Source organism: Lissotriton helveticus, chromosome 7 (genome assembly GCF_964261635.1).
Source record: "Lissotriton helveticus chromosome 7, aLisHel1.1, whole genome shotgun sequence".
Classification (NCBI taxonomy): domain Eukaryota; kingdom Metazoa; phylum Chordata; class Amphibia; order Caudata; family Salamandridae; genus Lissotriton; species Lissotriton helveticus.
In genome coordinates, this window is record NC_136068.1 from 1,573,537,537 (window position 1) to 1,573,557,821 (window position 20,285).

Below are 20,285 nucleotides of genomic sequence, written 5' to 3' on the forward strand. Positions count from 1 at the left end.
GGTTTCAGCTGAAGTGCCTCCTGTACCAATCTATCGGTTTGCTAATCTTTTATAATAAAAAGCAGCCTTGCGATGTGTATATAGATTAGTGATGTTATAGATATTTAGATATCCCTGTTGCCCCATGGATGAAGATATAGATGACGTTTGTACATAGTGCAAAAAGAGACCTTGTACATGGTATTCAGGGCATTGTGATGATGTTGTGTGAAGCTAGATGTGTTAACAAGTTTCGGGGCTTGTCCTACTATGGATCCTGCTCAACTGGGCCAAGTACCCCTTCTGCACTTAATTCTCAGTGTCAGGTGTGGTTGAGCTGTCAAGGCTCCCTCATGGACACAAACACGACTCATAACTCCAAGTGCAAACAGTATTAACAATATATGAATGTCCAGTCAAATACTTACCAAAGAAAAGTAGTACGTATTTCAAACTCTTCACATGCAATGAAGTATGACATTCAGAAGGAACAACACAATCCCTCTTGAGGTCGATGCTCTAGTAGTTGTCAGGCGAATCCTAGTCCCACCCTCCTTTGTTTAACGTGTTCAGTGTTATCCCCAATTCACTGGAGGCCTCATCATAAAATGCAAACTATTAGGCCATACTCAGGAGTTTTCCTTTTGACTCTAGAAATTTTGTCAAAAGTGTCTATGGTGCAGGAGCACCATTAGCAGCGATACCCCAGGGCCCAACTGGCTCAATTCACGTCTTCCCCTCTCATGCTTTTGTGAAAACAACAGGAGTAAACCCTTCAACCACGTTGGGATTGGGGTAGAGAGTGTGCAATTAACATATACTATCCCAACTGGTATAGCTTGGAGACAATTAATAGATATATGTATAAAACATTATCAAAAGGAGATAAGGAGCCTATTTTGGTATTTCACTTATGTGCGCGTGGCATCATATTTATTGTAGGAGTAAAAGGGAAAGAAACACAAATGAAAAGAAATTATTTTGCAGTTATTACAGCACTGCAAAGGGCAATGTAACACAACTAGGGAAAACCCAAATTGTACTTGGTGCTCAGTGCGAGTGAGTGAGCGGCGCAGGTTACTGGTGATTGATATATACAGTGAGTAAAAAGCACACAGAATGGTTCCTCATTTGTTTGAAATTGACTTCGAAATGATAATGCAGGTATTGTTTTAGGAACCATGTAGTCTGGGGCGCCTATGTCCGCGCTGGACGGTCGACGGCGTTTCGATCCTTTTCAAGTCAGGATCATCATCAGGACTTGGGTAGGGTACAGTGCAGTGGCAGCGTGAGTCTAGCGCCCGTTCCGTGGGTTCATGAGAATCCAATGATGGGAAGCCGACACTGGTGGGGAATCCAGTCGGCAGGGAAGGTGACCGGTCAGTTGATTTGGAGATGGGCCTGTGCAGTCGATCCAAGATGGGATCGGCAATCGGGGAGAATTAAGTACAGAAGGGGTACTTGGCCCAGTTGAGCAGGATCCATAGTAGGACAAGCCCCGAAACTTGTTTACACATCTAGCTTCACACAACATCATCACAATGCGTGAATTTAAATTTTATGCGGCTTCTGACTCGCAGCCAATGAAGTTGACGTATGGCAGAATGGTGCTTGGGAATGGAGAGTAATACTCTTGCCGCCGCATTTTGGACAGACTGCAGTTTGTCCAGAGCCTGCTCCTGAGCATTCAGCAAGAGGGCGTTGCAGTAATCCAATTTGGAGAATATTAATGTGGTTATGAGAGTTTTTCCTGCCGCAGGAGTTAGGTAAGGAAGTAATTTTTTGGTTTTTCTGAGAATAAAGAAGGAGGACGAGATCACTGTATTAACATGATGGTGAAATGATAGTTTGGTGTCAAACAAGACCCCAAGGTTTCTGACCTTGGCAACCGGTACTGGTGGGGTGCCCATTTCGATTGGCCACCAATTTTCCGACCATACCGGAGACAGGTTGCCAAAAGTCATCACCTCAGTCTTATCTGAGTTTAATTTTAAGCAGTTCATCGACATCCAGGAGCCTATGGCTAGCATACCCTCCTGGAATCTCGACGCAACTGCCACACCATCCTTGTGGACAGCCAACATCAGTTGGGTGTCGCCTGCGTAGGTGGTTAAACTCAGTCCATGTGATTTTATGACCCTCGCCAAGTCCGACACATAGATAATAAATAGTGTCGGACTTACCGATGATCCCTGGGGCGCTCCGCACGGTAAGGTGGAAGTGGGCGAGTAGAATGTGCCCAATTTCACAGATTGAGTGCGGTTAGCCAGGAAAGAGGCTACAAGATCTCTGGCTTGATGGTTGACCCCCAATGTTTAGACACGTCGATCAAGATGGAATGATCGACCGTGTCGAAGGCGGCGGAAAGATCTAACAATATGAGGGCCGCCGCCCCACCAAGATTGGCCTGATCTCGTCAGCCGCCTTTATCAGTGCAGTTTCTGTCCCATGGCCTTGCCTAAACCCAAACTGGGTATCGTCCAGCAGGTGGTATTGATTTAAATTGGCTGAAGAGGGCTGTTAGCAGACCAGACCAAACATTGGTGGCGCCATGTTTGAGGTATTCTGCACATAGAACTATGCGCAGGAAAACAGGACCTCATTGAATAGGGGTGTACCAAACTACTACATCAGTCCCCAAAATCCATTTCCCCAGTTTCGGCAGCCTCGGACTCTTATCGTGCAGAGGAGGCACTCAGGCGCCAAGCTTCGCAAGGTTCCTATGTAGACCAGGGCCGCCGCTTTTAGGGCCCTAGACACGACTGCAGCCGGGCCCCAAGCCTGTGAGCCCGGGGCTGCCTCCACCTCCTACAGCGGCTGTTCCTCCCGGCTCCACGGCCGCACCATCGGCAGAGGAGTCAGGCGCCAGTCCAAGCATCTCCACTCACCGCAATCGCTGTGGGACAGCACACGTCAGTCTCCAATGTGATGCCGGCACGATGGTGGGAGGCATAGCCGGCCGATGCCTACCGCCCAGCACCTCAGCGGTCTCGTCGTGTCCCGGCTGCCAGGCTCTCCACCCCTCAACTGGCAGCAGCCATCTTGTCCTGGTGTAGGGGTCAGGTTGCAAGGCGCTCCCTCGCACAGCAAGTAGCCGGAGCAAGCCAACTCGCTTTCAGAGGGTTGCCGCTACTTCAGAAGATCGAAGCCGTCCTGGATCGGTCTCTCCCCCAGCCCTCACTCCCTACGCATCTAGGTTTGCAGAGCTCAGATACGCCGCCGCCATCTTGTTTGCGGGTGCACAACCGATCGGGTTGGCGCCACAATTGTAGGCACTGTAGGACGGTGATTTTGGGCTTCATTCCGCTGGCGATACAGTCAGCGTACCAAGCGGGTCAGTTCTGGGTTCCTTTTGGTAGCAACAGGAGCCTCAGGATATGAGCGGATAATGGAGTGGTCCAGAGCACTCTTAGAGTATAACTGCCATCTTGATGCTCGAAGGCACGCTCCCCATCTTCCTCTTGTTTTAAATCCTACTGCCACAAATATGTACACTATGGCACCACATTGACCACCAAACTCATGCACCAGGAGAACTCTATTTCCACGTTTCTTTGTTACCAAGGCCAAAGGCACAACACTGATCAGCTGCAGCGCGGCAGAGTCCTTGAAGCTAGTTGCTTTTACAATTGGAGTGCGACAGCAATCGATTGATCCCATGCTGGAATAATTTGCTAAAATATTCCAAGCCATCGGATGCCTCAATGCATATTAACTCTACGGTACAACCAGTAGCCCTTCAACACCTCAGGATTCCATTGTATGTTTGTACATAAGTAGTGGAAGAACTGGAACTATTGGAGGCAGCCAGAATCATAGAAAAGTTTGGTGGTCCCCCCCAGTGTATCCCCCATTGTAGTATCCAGGAACCTGAAACATCCCAATGCCTTTCGTATCTATGACTATGTGTGGATGCCGAACAAAGCTATCAAAAGGAAACGCACTTGACACCCACAGTTGATGACAAAAAAGAAATAAATGGAGCTAGGTGGTTGTCAAAGATCGGCTTGAAGTCTAGCTACCACCAGTTCAAACTTAGCAAGAAATCACGATACAGTACAACTTTCTTGACACACATGGGACTCGGGCGATATTGTAGGCTGAATCTTGGCATATCTAGCACAGTGTAAGTGTGTATAAAATGCATCTAAGAAATGTTGTCGGGTCTCCAGAGAGAATTAAATGTCATCATGTCATTTTAGTTTTTTCTACTTCAGTGAGAAAAACACCATGAGGTTTTTCTCCAGTCACGAGAAAAGTGTAGGACAGACTGGGAAAAGTGCAGAAAATCCAGATAGCATGCCCATCTGACTAGCGTGTCTGAAGTTTGGAGTTTTTTGGGCATGGTCACCTACTGTGGTTAGTTTGTTCAAAACCACACAGCTTTGATAAAACCACTGTGTGACATCGCTGTAAACGTTAGAGTCTGACCACCAACAAGTGTTTGAAAAAACCAAGGCAGCCCTGTCATTAGAGACCACCATGAAGAATGATGACCCCGCCAAGACAGCAGCACTGGCCATTGATGTCAGCCCCACTGGGCTAGAGCTGATCTAATGCGGAATCAACACAAAGAGGTTGATTGCGTTCCTGTTCGGAAGGGCTCCAAATCAGATTCGGGTTTGCCGAATACAATTCGGAACCCTTGTTTCCGACTGAATCGACCCCAGTTCTGAACAACCGATTACAATGCCCGTAAACCGTTAGGGCTGTCCAAATTGGTTCCGAAAGGCATTAGGACAGGACGAGCCTTTCAGAGCGGAATCATACAGCTCTATGGACACGGTTTCCAAGTAAGTGATTACGATGACAGTCTCGGACAGCCGTTCCGATTCGGTTTGCCCGAAATGGCTGTCGAAATCTGTCTTTGGGGGCCTGTAGCAGGACTCCCTTCACCCGGAGCTTTCCGAATCGGGCTTGTGGGGGTTCCCATGGGTCCCCGCTTCCCAAACATGCACAATGTGGCAGGCACCATGGGGTGCCTGCCACAGGCTGCACGATTTCTCCAGGCAGCCCTTTTTTTAATGGGAGCCTGTGTTTTTGTTTGGAACACAGGCTCCCCTTGAAGTCAAGGGGAGTCCAACCAAATCGTACCTGAAAGCATCCTGATGCATCCAAAACGCTTAGTCAGACTACCCCGATCCGAGTCGTTCGGAAAGCATTCTGGAACCGATTCGGTTGGAATGCTTTCCGGACGAGATCGTAATAAGCCCCAAAGTTGTCTGGGCCCTGGTCACATATACAAGCTTTGCACTAACGGAGACCGAACAGAGGAACTCCCAGCTACAAACAGAAGCTGTTGAAGTTTTGTGTGGTTACAGACATTTCTATCTATACCTCTATAGATACACTTTAGAAGTGTACACAGACCTTAAGCCCTTAGTACCTTTGTTTCAGGGGTGGGAGTGCAAACCACTGCCACAAGCTGACATCTGCCAAGCCTCACAAGAGGATGAATGTTTTCAACATGTACAGAGAGGTAGCAAAACAATAACTGGTGGCCAGTAATGAAGGAGCAGGCAAGTTGGAGATCTGAGATCCAAAGGCAAAACCAAGTAATGCAGAACATCCATGGTGGGCTGTCGCTAGCAGAAGATGCCTTATTCTCCAAGGAGACAACATAGTTGTTACTCCACAACTGATACCCCTGCTTATGCAAGCTGTCCACCATACCCAGCAGGGATATGTCAAAACAAACATGAAGCTCAGGCAGAAGGTCTGATTTCCATACTTGAGAGAACTGTGTTAGACTGCTTGCCATGTTAAATGTTAGTACAACCAGGTCCACCCACAACTATCCTATCCAAAGACGCTCCAACACTGTTGATTTCCCCACTCTTCCTGGAGGCTATCACCTCCTCATTGTAGTCAAATGATTTAGTAGGTATCCAGAAGTGGAGCGAGTGTCCTCCACGTCCGTGGAAGAAACGATAACAAAACTTGAGAAAATATTCACCACTCATGGGATTCTAATGGAAGTCTAAATGGGCATTGGACCGCCTTTTCATGGTCAAAAACTGACAACCTGCTTTGGCTCCTTAGGTGTGAAGTACTGGAAGATTACACCCCACTGGCCTTATGCAAATGGAGAAGTAGAAAGATTCATGTAGTTGATAAATGAAGTTGCTCTCAAAATTGCAGAGATGCACAATGACCACATTGAATGGGCCATATGCAAATTCCCTTGAGATTGTTGCAATACACCGCATGCTAGCACAAAGACATCTCCTGTTGCAGTGCTGGGAGGGAGACGAATAAGATAAATTGTCTCAAATCACTTATGGTGGGTTCCCCCAGTTGACACGCCTGAAGCCATTCAGGGTTGTGGCACGAAAACATTGAAGCTGTTAGCAGATGCAGGCGAAAAAAAATATCAGTCTTTTGTTCTTGGCGACCCAGTGTTGCTTTGCACTTGTAGAGAAAGTTTATACCACATTTCAAGCCGACCTATGGTTGTTTACAGATGTGAACAACACCAACATAACTGCAGCTCAAGCAGGTGCTCGCTTTACTCGAAATATCTTTCATTTCAAAAATATTTCAATGCAAGCAGCACAACAGGGGCTACGATCAGCCATAGAGAGTCATTCTAGAGTCTCCACCTGCACCCTGACGATGATGGAGTGGGCTTGCCCAGCAGAACAGAAATGGTACCCATCATTCCTGCAGAAGCTGAAGCAGGGACCCTTCCTAGTCATCCACCTAGTCAAGTCTCAACATCTGATCTCTACTGTCATAATCCATGAGTGGGAGACCTCTATATTCACTAACTCCAAACCTGAGCCAATCTCAACCGTACAGAGACTATGAACAGTAACAGCCAAGAGAGCTTTGTCAGATTGTTCTTACCCAGCATCGTCTATAATAACTATCTCTCTCTTTTTTCTTTCTCGTCCTTACTATAAGGTGTCTACTTATCTAAATTTGAGCAGGATTGTAATGTCCTTTGATAATTGTGGCCACCCTACAGGACGCCACAATTGGCTTCTCCCAATCAACAGAGCGCCTACGCATAGGTCAATTTGGCACATGAGTGAACATAGTATTATTTGTGTATTTCTGCTGCATCTGTCTACATGTCAGACTGGCAACGGGGAACCACAACGATGCACCTTCTAGAATAATGCTGATACCCTGAATGTTTATGGCAGTCATTGTTCTAGAAGGACACCAGTAGATGGTCTTTCATGATCGGGTGTGCCAACCATTCCATGATGGTGGTCGTAGACAGCACGGCACAACCCTCCAAAAACCAAGGCGCTCCTTGGGCACCGCTCACCATGAAATGTTACCACTACTCCACCTGCCTGGGCACCTCTCACTACTGGGACATCACTGCTGCTGCCCAGTAGAAATATTCCCCCTTGATGAGGAGCAGCATCATTAAAATCTCAGAAGGTGGTCTTGTCTCCACCCACACCAACAGCACCTCCTTTCAGACCCTGCAGCTGTGCGGTGGCAATCTCTTAGTCCTGGATAGATCAATCTCCTGAAGGTAGGAAATCTTTACCTCTTGATCTCCAGCTTTTCTGGCATGCCTTTGGTATATCCGTCAGCTGACAGTGTCCCACTACGCACTAAAATATAATTTCAGCCCGCCGAAGGCTTCTTACTTATGTCCCTTTCAAGGTGTACCCCTTCTGTGTGTATGTTAAATCAGGGACGGCCTATAGCATTAAAAGCCGAGCATGAGTATGCTAACATTTGAGCGACCTTAGAAGCCAGCCATTCCCGCTTCCTTAGTAGTCTTGATGTAGTAAAATATTTGTATGTGGGGACTCGGAGACCACAACCCTAACAATAAAGTCATAGAGCGCTGTGCATCAGTAGGAGACATCTTGGCATGCATGGTTGGAAGTTGGCCAACTCTGGAGTGTTAATTCTTGAGGACATCGTTTTCCTAGAAGAGGCAGGCTCAATTTGGTCCAACATGATGATTTTGGAGAATACTTTTCATTGATAAGAGTGTGAGCTGTATGGGCATATATGAGTTAGGGTTTATAAAGTGTAACTAGTAAACTCGTTTTTAATGAGTCTGAGAATATTTCTTCACTTGCAAAGATTAGAAGTAATGTTTTTTTCATCTGGTTAAGGGTTGCCTGTAAGTCTGTTTTAAAGACTTTCAATTCTTAATCAAACTAAGTGCATGACTTTTTCTTATGTTTGCGCTTTTGTTATTTGTTCCTTCGAGATCAAGTCTCAAGGCTCAATTTTTCCTAACATTTTCATGTACCCTCAGTACTCTGATTTGCTGTGTGACTCGTATTGAGTTGTTTGCAGAGTTGCCCCAGCTTACGGCAGGATGTACTACGATGTTCTATAAAGAGCACTGTCTCCTGTATGGTACCAGAATATCATTAAATAAAAGTGTTGCTTGACAGAAATGTTGTGTGGTAAAAATCTTTAAAAAATATTATCTCCTTGGAGTTAATAATAGAAACTCCCCCAATGTGATACAATTGTTTAAAGAAATGTAGCACAATATATGTCTGTTTGCCAATATTTTTGCTAGTGATATTTTATATATAACCCTTGTCGCAGGGATTCTGCTCCTACACAGAACTGTGCACAGAGACCCAGGTCCTCAGTGAATTGTGGTGTACTAAAAAACTCACCTTAGTGCCTGGAAACCCTAACCAGCTAGCACCAGTGTCACATTAGCTCTTCATTCTATAGCAAAGGAACCAATGATTAGACAACCCAGAACATGCGACTTAGGTTATACTCAGGAATGGTGAGTAGCAAGAACACTCTTTCGGTATACTCTCATACCAGTCCACAACAGGAGTAAATAGAGACAAGGGCAAAGTTAAAATATTTATTTTAACGACGTGCTCTAAGATGCAGTATTTTTGCTAACATGAGCAGACATACAAACTGGTCTTATAGTGCCTTGTATAACACCCTCCCTAGATAGGAACTATGTTTTATAAAATATGGAATGTCCCTTAGCCTTCTTTGGGGGACCCCATACCTCTAAGATCCGCAGTAGTGTATCACATCAGGATCTGCAAAAGCTCTCTGTCTTTCTGGAAAAACGGGCTTATTCCAAGTGTCTGAAATCATGCTTACAGTGCAATAATAAAGGTGCCAGAATCTCAGTTGTCTGGCAGCTGCCATGTGTTGTGTCTAAAAACGCGAGGGGGAACATCCTTTACAATGCGGATGTTACACCGCAGTTCCCTTACGACGCAACGTTTACAACGCAAGTTGTAACAACGAATTGCGCTGGGGGCGCTCCAGGATAGTAAATAGTTTAATTTACTATCCAACTCCTTCCCTACTATCCATGGGGACTGGAGTTGGAATAGTAAATTAAACTATTCACTATCCAGCCCCCAACAACGCAAGTCGTGGTAACGACTTGCGTCGTAAAGTACTGCGATGTAAAATATCACGTTGTAACGACGTACATCCAAACGCGAGTCGATCAGTTCGAACAACAGCTACCTTGTTATGATAACCTTGGAGGCTTTAGCACTCACTGTGCAGACTAGGGTCACAATGTAAGTCTAGGGATGCTGAAAATAAGCCTTTCTCATGTGAAGATATTCACGCAGCCTAACTTACCAAAGCACCTATATGCAGTGTTGTGTGCAAAAGCAGCAACAGGAAAAATGGCGTTTAAACTTCTAGCAAGCCATGCTAACATAGCAATGTGTGCGAACCAGGCCTATCCCACACTACACCCTCCCTTGATCGGAGAACACACAACAAAGGGGTCAAATTCATAGAACGCAGAGTTCAAGTTCGAGTGAGACAGAACAAAGTTCAAAATTTTGCCTATTTTGATAATTGGGAGTAAAGATCCGAATTCGTCATTATAAACTGTAACTAAAAACAATCATGGGGTGCCGTGGTGTTAATAAATCTCCAAACATCAAAAGAGGAGAGTAAAAAATGAGTGAAAAAAAATCACGAGTCCAGCACGTGTTTATAAAGCAGAAAAAGCCTCACTTCAGTCCAACAGCGTATAGGCACAGTACGTTGCAACTACCTCCAACAGGAAGTCGTTGTTATCATCCATGAACATTTCAGCCATCCAATTCAGTAATGGAAAAGAACACACATGTTCTTCAACAGCCGGAGCCTCTAGCACCATCAGAGGACAACTCGGGTGTTCTACGAGATAACTGCGTGCCAATAAGTCATGGGCTGCAGTCCATATATTCCAATTGCCTAGGACTCCATGGGCCACTGCGCAGGCCATAAGCCCGACACCAGAACAATCTAGTTTATGAGCAACTAAGGGGCTCATTAGTAAATCATAATCCGGGTTAGGAGACACCGTTTTGCAGAGACCCAAATCCAGAGCCCATTCAAAATTGCAATCCAGGCAGCGGAAAGCTGGCTGCACGCATGTAAAGTACGAAAAACGAAAGGATAAACCATGCGCCACACTCAAAGTAGCCAGAGGCAGCGATCCATAGTATTCAAGCATCCGGTTACGAAGCTGGAGCAGCCGGGGCAGATTGTCGAGGGGCACAGAATGTGTAACCCTTTTTCAGCAGGAAAACAAACAGTAGTACACCGGCACATAAGGCGAGAATTAACGGGAAACCGCCAAAGAGGCTGGAAAAAATAGAATGCAAAAATGCCAGTATCACACCAAATATAGTTTGAAATTAAGTCACAAGGCCAGAACTTACTAATTTAAAAGAGTGTGCCAAGCCCATGGTAGAAGAGGCATTGAATATTGTGTGAATCAAAGCACCAAAATGCAGGGGGAGATCTGTATTTAATAAGGCATGTACTGCAGTACGAATGTTAGCAACGTGAAGGACGAATGTTTCATGCGCAGATGAACAGGAGACTTCTTTCTGGGACAAAAGAGGCCTTATTTGACTCATCTTGTTGAACTCTGCTTTCAAGGTAGGAATAGAAGGCCAGATGGATACATCGAGCCTCCCATGCGGAGGGGGAAACAGCACATTCTTACAACAGACAACACGTTGGGAAACAGTCACGATGTACAGAATTCCCGCAAGCATACCACAGCAATCTTCATTATTTAATAACAAATAACTACTGTTTGCTAACAACGTGAACGCCGGTGTAATAGCTGGGGTGGGTGTGCCTTTTAAAACACACGCCAAATTCAGTGCTTCTATATTACAAGAACCGTGCAGTTGAAGATTACGACAGACCAATCAGTGATCAGGGGTTGAAGTGCAATCTTCACCTTTTAAATAAGCTTCTTTTCCTTCCCTCAAGCACCTATACGTAAAGGGGAGAGACCAAACTTCATGGAGATAGGCGCTACCTAATGGTTCGAATCTGCCTATAGCATAATGTGTCATACATGAATCAAATTTAAACAGTGAGAAAAGCAGTTGAATAAGCCAAACTGCCGAATTCGTTTCGACCACAGAAAACGGGAAAGGTTCTAACTTTTCAATATGTAACAGAGAAAATGTTGCATTTTTCATCAACATAAATTGTTGTTTAACAGTTAAATTAAAGTGCGAAAACAGTGACGTAGTGTTCATGTAATCCCAAGGCACCTTCCCAGCCTTCAACGTTTGTAAAGTCCATGTACACATGGTACATAATTGCGACATCCTCTTGTACAATATCAACAACAGATGAAACAATATTATCTAATGTGTAAATTCGGGAAGAAAGTGTGTTAATGCTATTATCTACAACTGCAAGCACTTTTTCTACATTAGCTTTTTCAATAGCCCTGAGCCTAGAAGCAGCTTCAATTTGGGACAGTTTCCAAAACTTTGTTGTAAATAGCATATATCCATCTTTTCGATCTGCCATTGGCAGGACCTTTCACAAAATCATTCAAATCGAAGTTGTCATTTAATTTAGATAAATGGAGTTTTACTGACGCCAAGGTGGAGTGCCTAAGTCAGCTCTGGCACAGCTTGCCTACAGAATAGGTGGTGACAGAATGGTCACTCTCAAAGCGGAGATCTATCCTAACCTCTGTGTAGCCAGGGGCCAGATTCAGAAAACGGTGCTGGAATGAATCTGCACTTTTTTGCCATAATAACCAGCCTTCGGGATTCAAACTGGAAATATTAAAGGATGAGTTTTGCAGCAGAGACTGCAACTCAGTGAGGGGCCTATCGGTGTGCTTATTCCAATTGGAGTATTTTCCTAAATCAAGAACAGAAGGAGCATTTAATTTTTTAGACGTTGCCAATCCAAAGCAGGTGGTTTTGGAAATAGTAGAATTCAGGAACAACATATGGTTCGGGATGAGACATGCACGATACAAAGCCTCAGTGCCTTGCACTTGCCAACTTTTAGAACCCCAAACAGATTTAAGATCAATGGTATCTTTCGACAGTTCATAGCCCCCATCAGCCAATTGGTCAATAAAGGACTTTGAATACAGTAATTTTGTGTGGGTAAGTCTAACTTTGGAAGAGGACTTCTCAGTCATCTTAAAATACAATGCATCAGGGTTGGATTGATTAAAATCAGTAAAGTAAGAAAACTTTTTCAAAATATTTTAGAGCTACCTTCAACAGGTGCAGTACAATGTTCCCATTGTGTGTAATTAACCACATTCCTAAATGTGTTTGCTTTGTGCCGAAAATGATTGCCATAGTGTTGGTAACAGAACAAATCAGCATAATTAGCAGAATCTAAATACAAATCCTCAGCATCAAAGGCAGCATAATATTTTAAATCAGAAAACAGAGCCTCTACGGCTTGGACGTCCCAATCATCAGAGCAAATATTTTGTTTAACCACATCCCCCATTGAAACACAAAGTACATTAGGGACATTAATAACCTCTGTGGGGCCATGAATCTGAAATTTAACAGCATCCCATAGTATCCCATCTAAGACAGGCCAAGCAGTGATATTCACGAATGTCAAGTCTCTCTTCATTTTGAGTGCCAAAGTTCCATCAATTAGTCTAATTGCTATTCTTTCCTTAACACAGTGGCCATTCACAAGACGGAAAAAATACACCACAAATCCAATGGACATGAACAAAAAAAATCGAAAAAAGCACCAGCCAAATAAAAGTCCACGGAGGAATCAAAAATGTTTGTTAAACCAAACAGCAAAAATTGAAACTTTTGAGGGAGACCTTGATGTGGTAGAGTTGGTGTCAAATGATAAACGTGATTGATTAGCCACACAGGTCTCTAAATCAGGCATAGATAAATCAGTGGGATAAGTATACTCAGTATCATCAAGAGGATCAGCAGCCGGTGGATTCAATAAAGGATTTGTAACTGTAGTCCTCTCGATGGCAACAGCAGGTCCGGCAACAGGTGTCGGAGCCAAAACAGAGTTCCGCAGCATGGCTGGACAAGAGACTGCAGGTGTCATACTAAGAAGAATCGGCCACTCTGTGTAGTTTGACACTGTCAATGGAGATGTACCCCTTTTCCTTTCGACCAGGAAGCGGAGGTAAAATGACTGTTCTTGTACCCTGCACGCCAAGCACAGGAACTGGAGCACGATAAAGGGACCAAACTCCTTCTTGTTTGCAACCTTTTCTCGGACCAATTCACCAACTTGGGTACCCAGCCAACTACCGGGATCTGCAACGCAGCATCAGATGTGGAGGGCAAGTGTTCCTTTGCAAGACTGTCACGGGTCTTTGTAGATTCTGGATAACAGTACAATGTTAATCTACGGCAAAGGGATCTGCAGATGCCGCTTGATCTAGACCTTCAAGGTCCGCATCAAACATTTTGATACCTAAGAGCATTTCATATGGGATCCGGCCACCCAGAGACCTTCTAGGGAGATTCTTAAGTGCACGCTGACCGCTATAGACGTGGGTTAGTCAGTTCCGGCCTGTACCTAATACACTAGCTTTCAAGGATTGCTTTAAGTCACAGTTCATCCGCTCCACAACACTGTTGCCCTAAGGCCGATATGAAGACGAAAATTTGACTTGGACCCCCAATGAACGCATGGCATCCTTGTATGCCTTAGAGGCAAATGCTGGACCCTCGTCCGAATGGAAGGTACCACATGCAAAAATGCCCACAAAGACACGCAAATACCTACAACAGTTCTGGAATCAGCATTCCTTTGGGGCCACACCCACACAAAGCGCGTGCAAGAATCAACTGCTTCTAAGATGTACTTATACGCAGTATCAGAGAAGTAAGGACCGCAGTGATCTAAACAAACACACACAAGTGGTTTATTAGATATGTTCAACTGTGTCTGGGGCGGGCGTGCAGCAGTAGAAGATTTACTCTGCTGGCAAAAGTCACAATGAAGGACATAATCATACGTCTGTTTGTACAATCCGCGCCACCAGTAACGCTGTTTAAGGAGAGATACAGTAGCTGACACGCCGGCATGCGCTGAGGCAATGCCCTCATGAGCTTCCGTAATCAAAGTATGCCTGCTGTCCGCGTTGGGAATCAACCTGTCACCAACATAGTTAATTCTCACAGAGGGAACTTTATCAGGACTTAAATGATAAGAGTATTTAGAAGGGAAACTCTTTGCGTAATTACCTCTCGTCTCTGTTGCAATAGCTGCCAAGATGTCATCATCAATCTTAGTTTTGGAACGTGTAACTGCTGCTACTGAGTATGTTGCTACTGCCGTCTTTGTAGCCTCATTGGCAAGACTATTGCCAACAGCATGAACTCCAACATGCTGGTGACCAAGAGTATGAATCACAAACATGAGTGGGAGCCGTTCTTTTAGTTCAGCTACTCAAACCCAGATCATTTTATGTTTTATTGTGCAACCTTTGGAATCACAAAAGTCATTTTGAGTCCCAAAGAATAAATTGTCATTGTATGATTGAACACAGTAGTAAGAGTCACTTATGACAAGAGTAGTCACACTAGGATCTGCGTACTCCAATGCAAGCATAGGAGCACGAAGCTCTGCCAATTGGGCGGTACCCCTAATGTCTGTGTATGCACGACATCGGACTTGAATTCCCCATCCACCATAGTACCAACCACTATTGCGCAGGCCGAAGAATTGGCGTGTCTAGAACCGTAGCCGGTTGCGCAGAACCGTCAGTGTAAATGATACAATGGAAATCGTCTAAGGGCCACGTGGTCAGAGGAGCAGGATGAACAAATTCATACTGCAAAAACTCCTGAGTCTGCAGAGAGGAATCAAAAATGACTGTGACATCCGGAGATGTCAAGGAGGTGGCCCATTGGATCCACCGTGGGTGCAAAGCCTTTAAATTTGGTACACTGGCTTTTGTCACTGCCTCCAAGGCAGGATACGGAGTAACAACCAAAATGAGCTTTCCCTGCGACAGTGCACGTTCCTTAAGACTCGCCATTTGCACTGCTGTCAAAACTTTTTCCACAGTGGAAAACCGCAACTCAGCCGAAGTGTACTAGTGTGACTTGTAAGCGGTAGGGACTGTGTCACCCTCATTAAAAGTCAGGTATGTGAAACCCACCGTCCCGGGTACTAACTTATTACCAGGTTGGTGTGGTTATCACGAGTCAGTAAGAATTTAGATTCTAACAGATCAGCCTGCAATGATTGGAAAATGGCTGAAGGAGAAGGCAGCCAGCATTATTTGGAGAAAGTAGGTTGTACCAAAGCGTAAAGAAGCCTGATATGCTGAGCATAATTGGGAATGTAAGTACGCCCAAAATTTTAAAAGCCAAGTAAAGACTGTAGTTTCTTCAGCGTTGTAGGAGCGCACAGCTGTGCGCATTTCTCCAGGAAGTGAGGAGCCAAACCTCGACCTTCATTGTTGAGCTCGTAGCCCAGGAAAAACACTGTGTACTCGGCAATGTGTGATTTTGCAAAGTTGAATTTATAGCTAAAATCCACAAAATTGCAAATTATGCACTCTACACGACACAGATGCGGCCATAATTCGTCGTCTATGAGATAAATGTCATCCTCATACGAACATGCATCTGGGTCGAGTCCCTCCAAAAGAGAGACTATTCAGGCGGCAAATACGCCTGGACCGTTTTATAGCCCATTGACAAATTACGGAATTGGCGCTGTTTGCCGCCACTGGTAAAAGCTGTCCATTGACTACTAATCAAGGACAGATTGTAGGCAAAGAAGCCATTGGATATGTCAAGTGTGGTTTTAAACCTTTTGCGCACAAGACTATCCACAAGAGCAGAACTGTATTTTGTACCGCACACGTACGACAATGAGAGTTCAGGTGGGGGTAATCCAATACTAAACAGTACGAGCCATCAGGCTTAGTCACAGTAAAAAGAGGGTTATTCATCGGAGACATACATCTTTCAATGACACCTTGATATTCCAATTGCTCAAGGATTTCTGCTAAGGGAGCTTTCGCTTCACATCGCATAGGGTATTGGGGTTGAGGCTGTGGCGTAGACCATAAGGGAATCTCATGTCTGGGAGAATATTTGTCCGACCCACAGTGAGTACGGTACAAAGCCCGTGCAAGCACCTTAGCCCAATCTTCTGCAAAACGCGTGGCCTGATCTTTCGGCACGAAACTGGGGAGCTGCTAAAACAAAAGGTGGGGGCCAGTCGACCTCCACCAACAAAATGTCATATGTAGTGGTCAGATTCTCCCAAAATACCCCTTTGATGGTACGTTGTATGTCACCTTCAATTAAATGAACATTTTCAAAAAGTCTCTCAGGGGGTGCCACCCTAGTGTCGGCTGTTTCAACTACAACGGATGTGTCAGTCGGAGTCACCTTCAGTAGTGGACGCAGCGCCTCGCACAATGGTAATCTCAGCCACACTGTCCAACAGCGTTAGCGCCCATGTCTGATTCCGAAGCTGCGTTCTCACTATCCGTGGCATTTCTCGCTGTTAAAGCAGCAACTTTCTTTTTCTGAAACTGGGGTCTCTGACGTGGAGAGTCGTCCTGCTTGCCTTTACCGTCCGTGTTGCTGGGTTGCTCTTGCTTTGCAACCCTTCCTCTGCCGCCATCTCCTCCACCGGTTGGTGAGACCAATGAGCAAAGAGCGAGGAGAACGTTGATCAGGAACCTGAAAACGATCAGGTGATTTAATCGTAGCGCGGTCGCGCAATTCATAAGTGCGCTCAGTAGACACAGGTATTGGCGAGGCGGACGAGACCCCTGATTCTGTTGCTTTTTCCCCTGTTTTTTATTTTTATTCCAATTCTGTTTTGGAACATTAGGGCGATCATCCTTGTCAGACTTCGCCGCCTGAGTTTGCTTTTGCTTTTGTCTGGCAAAAGGCTTAACACCTAAACTATTACGGCCAATGGTTTTATATGCCGACGTAATAATTTTCGGTAACTGACGGGGTTTCTTTGCATCGGGGACATCCCGCAAAGCATTAGACACCTGGAAGCTCACAGCATCCCCAACATTAGAAAGGACAAGATCGGAAACTACGTCAAACACTCCAACGAATCGCATTCCCAATTCAACAGCCGCCTCCGGCCCGTGCTCATCCTGAACACATTTAATGATGGAGGGTAGGACAGCCATTGACGGTGTGTCGAAGCACCTCGTATAGACTGGACCAAAAATCATACCCCAATTGGTACAGTCAGCTACTTCCGGTACTACGTATTTCTGCAAACTAATGGTAAGAATCCTGTGTTTCTCCACAGGAGTTGTATTAGGAAACACTGCCTCCAATTGGTCAAATTTCTCGGCAAGCCAAAAAGGTATTTCATCCTTATCTTGGGGACGCTTGCCCATAGCCGCATTAACCATAACGGGACTAAGTTTTAATCTGTTCGGGCCAACTGGACGCGCCGCGACACCAGGGGCCCCACCATGCATGTTGCGTGATATGTAATGAACCAAGGCCCTAATAACCGCTAATGCAGAGGTATGAAGGGCCCCTAATTCAGCAATGGGACATTGCCCCGCAGCCGGGTGCAGGGTAAATCCAGCCAAAACGGGCCAAGAAGCTCCGGGAATGGTCAATGGACCTAATATAACTGTTGTTAGAGAGTGGGCAAGGACACCATCAAACCAAATTCGGTGCTGCCATGCAGAAATAGGAATCTCCTGTGTCCTATAAGGAGTATACTCCATAGGCACGGCAGTGGGAGTGTATGTATGAAACACAGCGGTATCTGCATTAACTGCCGGAAACATAACTTAAGAGTAGAAAAGCTCAAACGGGTAAGCTGCGTCAGCACTCACCACAAAAACTACTGCCATGCCTTACAAGGGGCGTTGAAGTCCTGCAAATGATTGCGAACAGCTAATCGACTGTGTTGCGGGATATCAACGGCAGCCATAACGACACAGAAAGAATTAAAACAATGCAAAGTAATGTAGCACAACTGGCTAGTAATTCAAAGGAAACTGTTTTAAATTATCAAGCTTGAAAATACCTATTTAACTATAGGTAGGTTTATCCTTCACTACCGTCAACCGGAAACAATAGTGAGGGGGTCGTGGACTGATATAAGCACTATTCGAGAGTCTCAAAATAAGACCACAACGTTAAGTTCGCCATGTCGCAGGGATTCTGCTCCTACGCAGAACTGTGCACAGAGACCCAGGACCTCAGTGAATTGTGGTGTATCAAAAAACTCACCTCAGTGCCTAGAAACCCAACCAGCTAGCATTAGTGTCACATTAGCTCAACCCAGAACATGCGACTTAGGTTATACTTAGGAATGGTGGGAAGCAAGAACACTCTTTCGTTATCCTCTCATACCTGTCCACAACAGGAGTAAATAAAGACACATGCAAAGTTAAAATATTTATTTTAATAAAGTGCTCTAAGATGCAGTATTTTCGCTAACATAAGCAAACAGACAATCAGAAATAATATTTTCAGCATTGGTACAATTCCATAAAACACAAAAGGAGAAATCATATTACAATGATGGTGAAAACTGGTCTTATAGTGCCTAGTATAACATCCTCCCTAGATAGGAACTATGTTTTATAAAATATACAAGGTCTCTTAGGCTTGTTTGGGGGACCCCATACCTCTAAGTTCAGCAGTAGTGTATCACATCAGGATCTGCAAAAGTTCTCTGTCTCTCTGGAAAAACTGGCTTCTTCAAAGTGTCTCAAATTATGTTTACAGTGCAATAATAAAGGCGCTAGAATCTCAGTTGGCTGGCAGCTGCCATGTCTTTTGTCTAAATGCACGAGTTGATCAGTTCAAACAACAGCTACCTTGTTATGATAACCTTGAAGGCTTTAGCACTCACTGTGCAGACTAGGGTCACAATGTAAGTCTAGGGATGCTGAAAACAAGCCTTTCTCATGTGAAGATATTCATGGAGCCTAACTTACAAAACCAGCTATATGCAGTGTCGTGTGCAAAAGCAGCAAAATGAAAAATTGTGTTTAAACTTCTAGCAAGCCATGCTAACATAGCAATGTGTGCAAACCAGGCCTAGCCCACACTACACCCTCCTGCATACATCTGAAACTTAGATTGTCTCCCTGAAATGGGAAGATGTTTCCTAACTTCATGATGCCCTTGTCAGTTTTCCTTGCTAAAAGACCACTTTTCTTTGAGGAAAATTAGAAGGTATGGTATGCGTTTCTGATATTGGGATCCTAAAATTATGCATTTCTCCATTGAATGTATAAGGGAACTCTCCAATTTCCCCCTTAGCCATTCTAGTACCTTATTCTTAAGGGTTTCTTTGGGCTTGGTGAATTAGGTGTCTGTTTATGATGATGTGGAATTTTGTTTTATATTTTGCATCCTGTTTAGTATGTGGATTTCTTCTGGTTTCCTTAGCATTTGTCACCCATTTAATACTTACTTTGCAAAATATCCATTCAAGTGTTTTCTGACTTTGTAATCCTTTCAATAATGCTTTCACCTTGTGTAGGGCATATTTAGGGCTCAAGCTGCTATACTCTAGCCCTGCGTGGTAAGTGTTGTCATCCTTCTAGAAACATTAAGATTTGATAGAGACTAATCTCGCCATCATGTGCGATTTTTCCTTAGGAGCTGAAGGTCGAAATTACCAGACTGCAGGAGCGGATGTCCCAGACCTCAGGAGATCTGATCAGGTATGCCTCTATTTTCAGAATTCCGGTAACTAAAAGTTCTTCCAGAGCTCACCACAGGTCTTGCTATAGTATGGGTGCTACCTGCCTATCAAGTTGTAACAATTAAGCATTACATAATAGAAATAATGCAGACAATCTTCATCGTAGGAACTTCATTGATGATTGTAAACATGAGAAATGCCCTTATCATTTCTGGGATTTCGGAATAAATGTTACCTTATATATAAAATGAAAAATGATAAAAACGTATAATTCTAAATGCATATCCATGCATTTAAGTCTGTCTAAGGGTAGATGTACCACATTTTGAGTGTTTTCCAAATTCACAAAATTAGTATATAAGATCTCGCAGCATATCTATCACTTGTAGCCATAAGGTTCTTGAAAAGGGTGGGGAATA

The 20,285-nt window shown here is 44.5% G+C and overlaps 1 protein-coding gene across 11 annotated transcripts in view; it reads left to right on the forward strand.

The window, feature by feature from the left end:
• KASH5 (KASH domain containing 5) overlaps positions 1-20,285 on the forward strand; it is a 3,089,192-nt gene that overhangs the window by 1,493,669 nt on the left and 1,575,238 nt on the right. For all 11 annotated transcript variants that reach the window (XM_078655089.1, XM_078655096.1, XM_078655092.1 and 8 more), the window contains exon 12: positions 19,821-19,885. In XM_078655089.1, the coding sequence (XP_078511215.1) occupies positions 19,821-19,885 (65 nt within the window). The remainder of the gene's footprint in view (positions 1-19,820; positions 19,886-20,285) is intronic.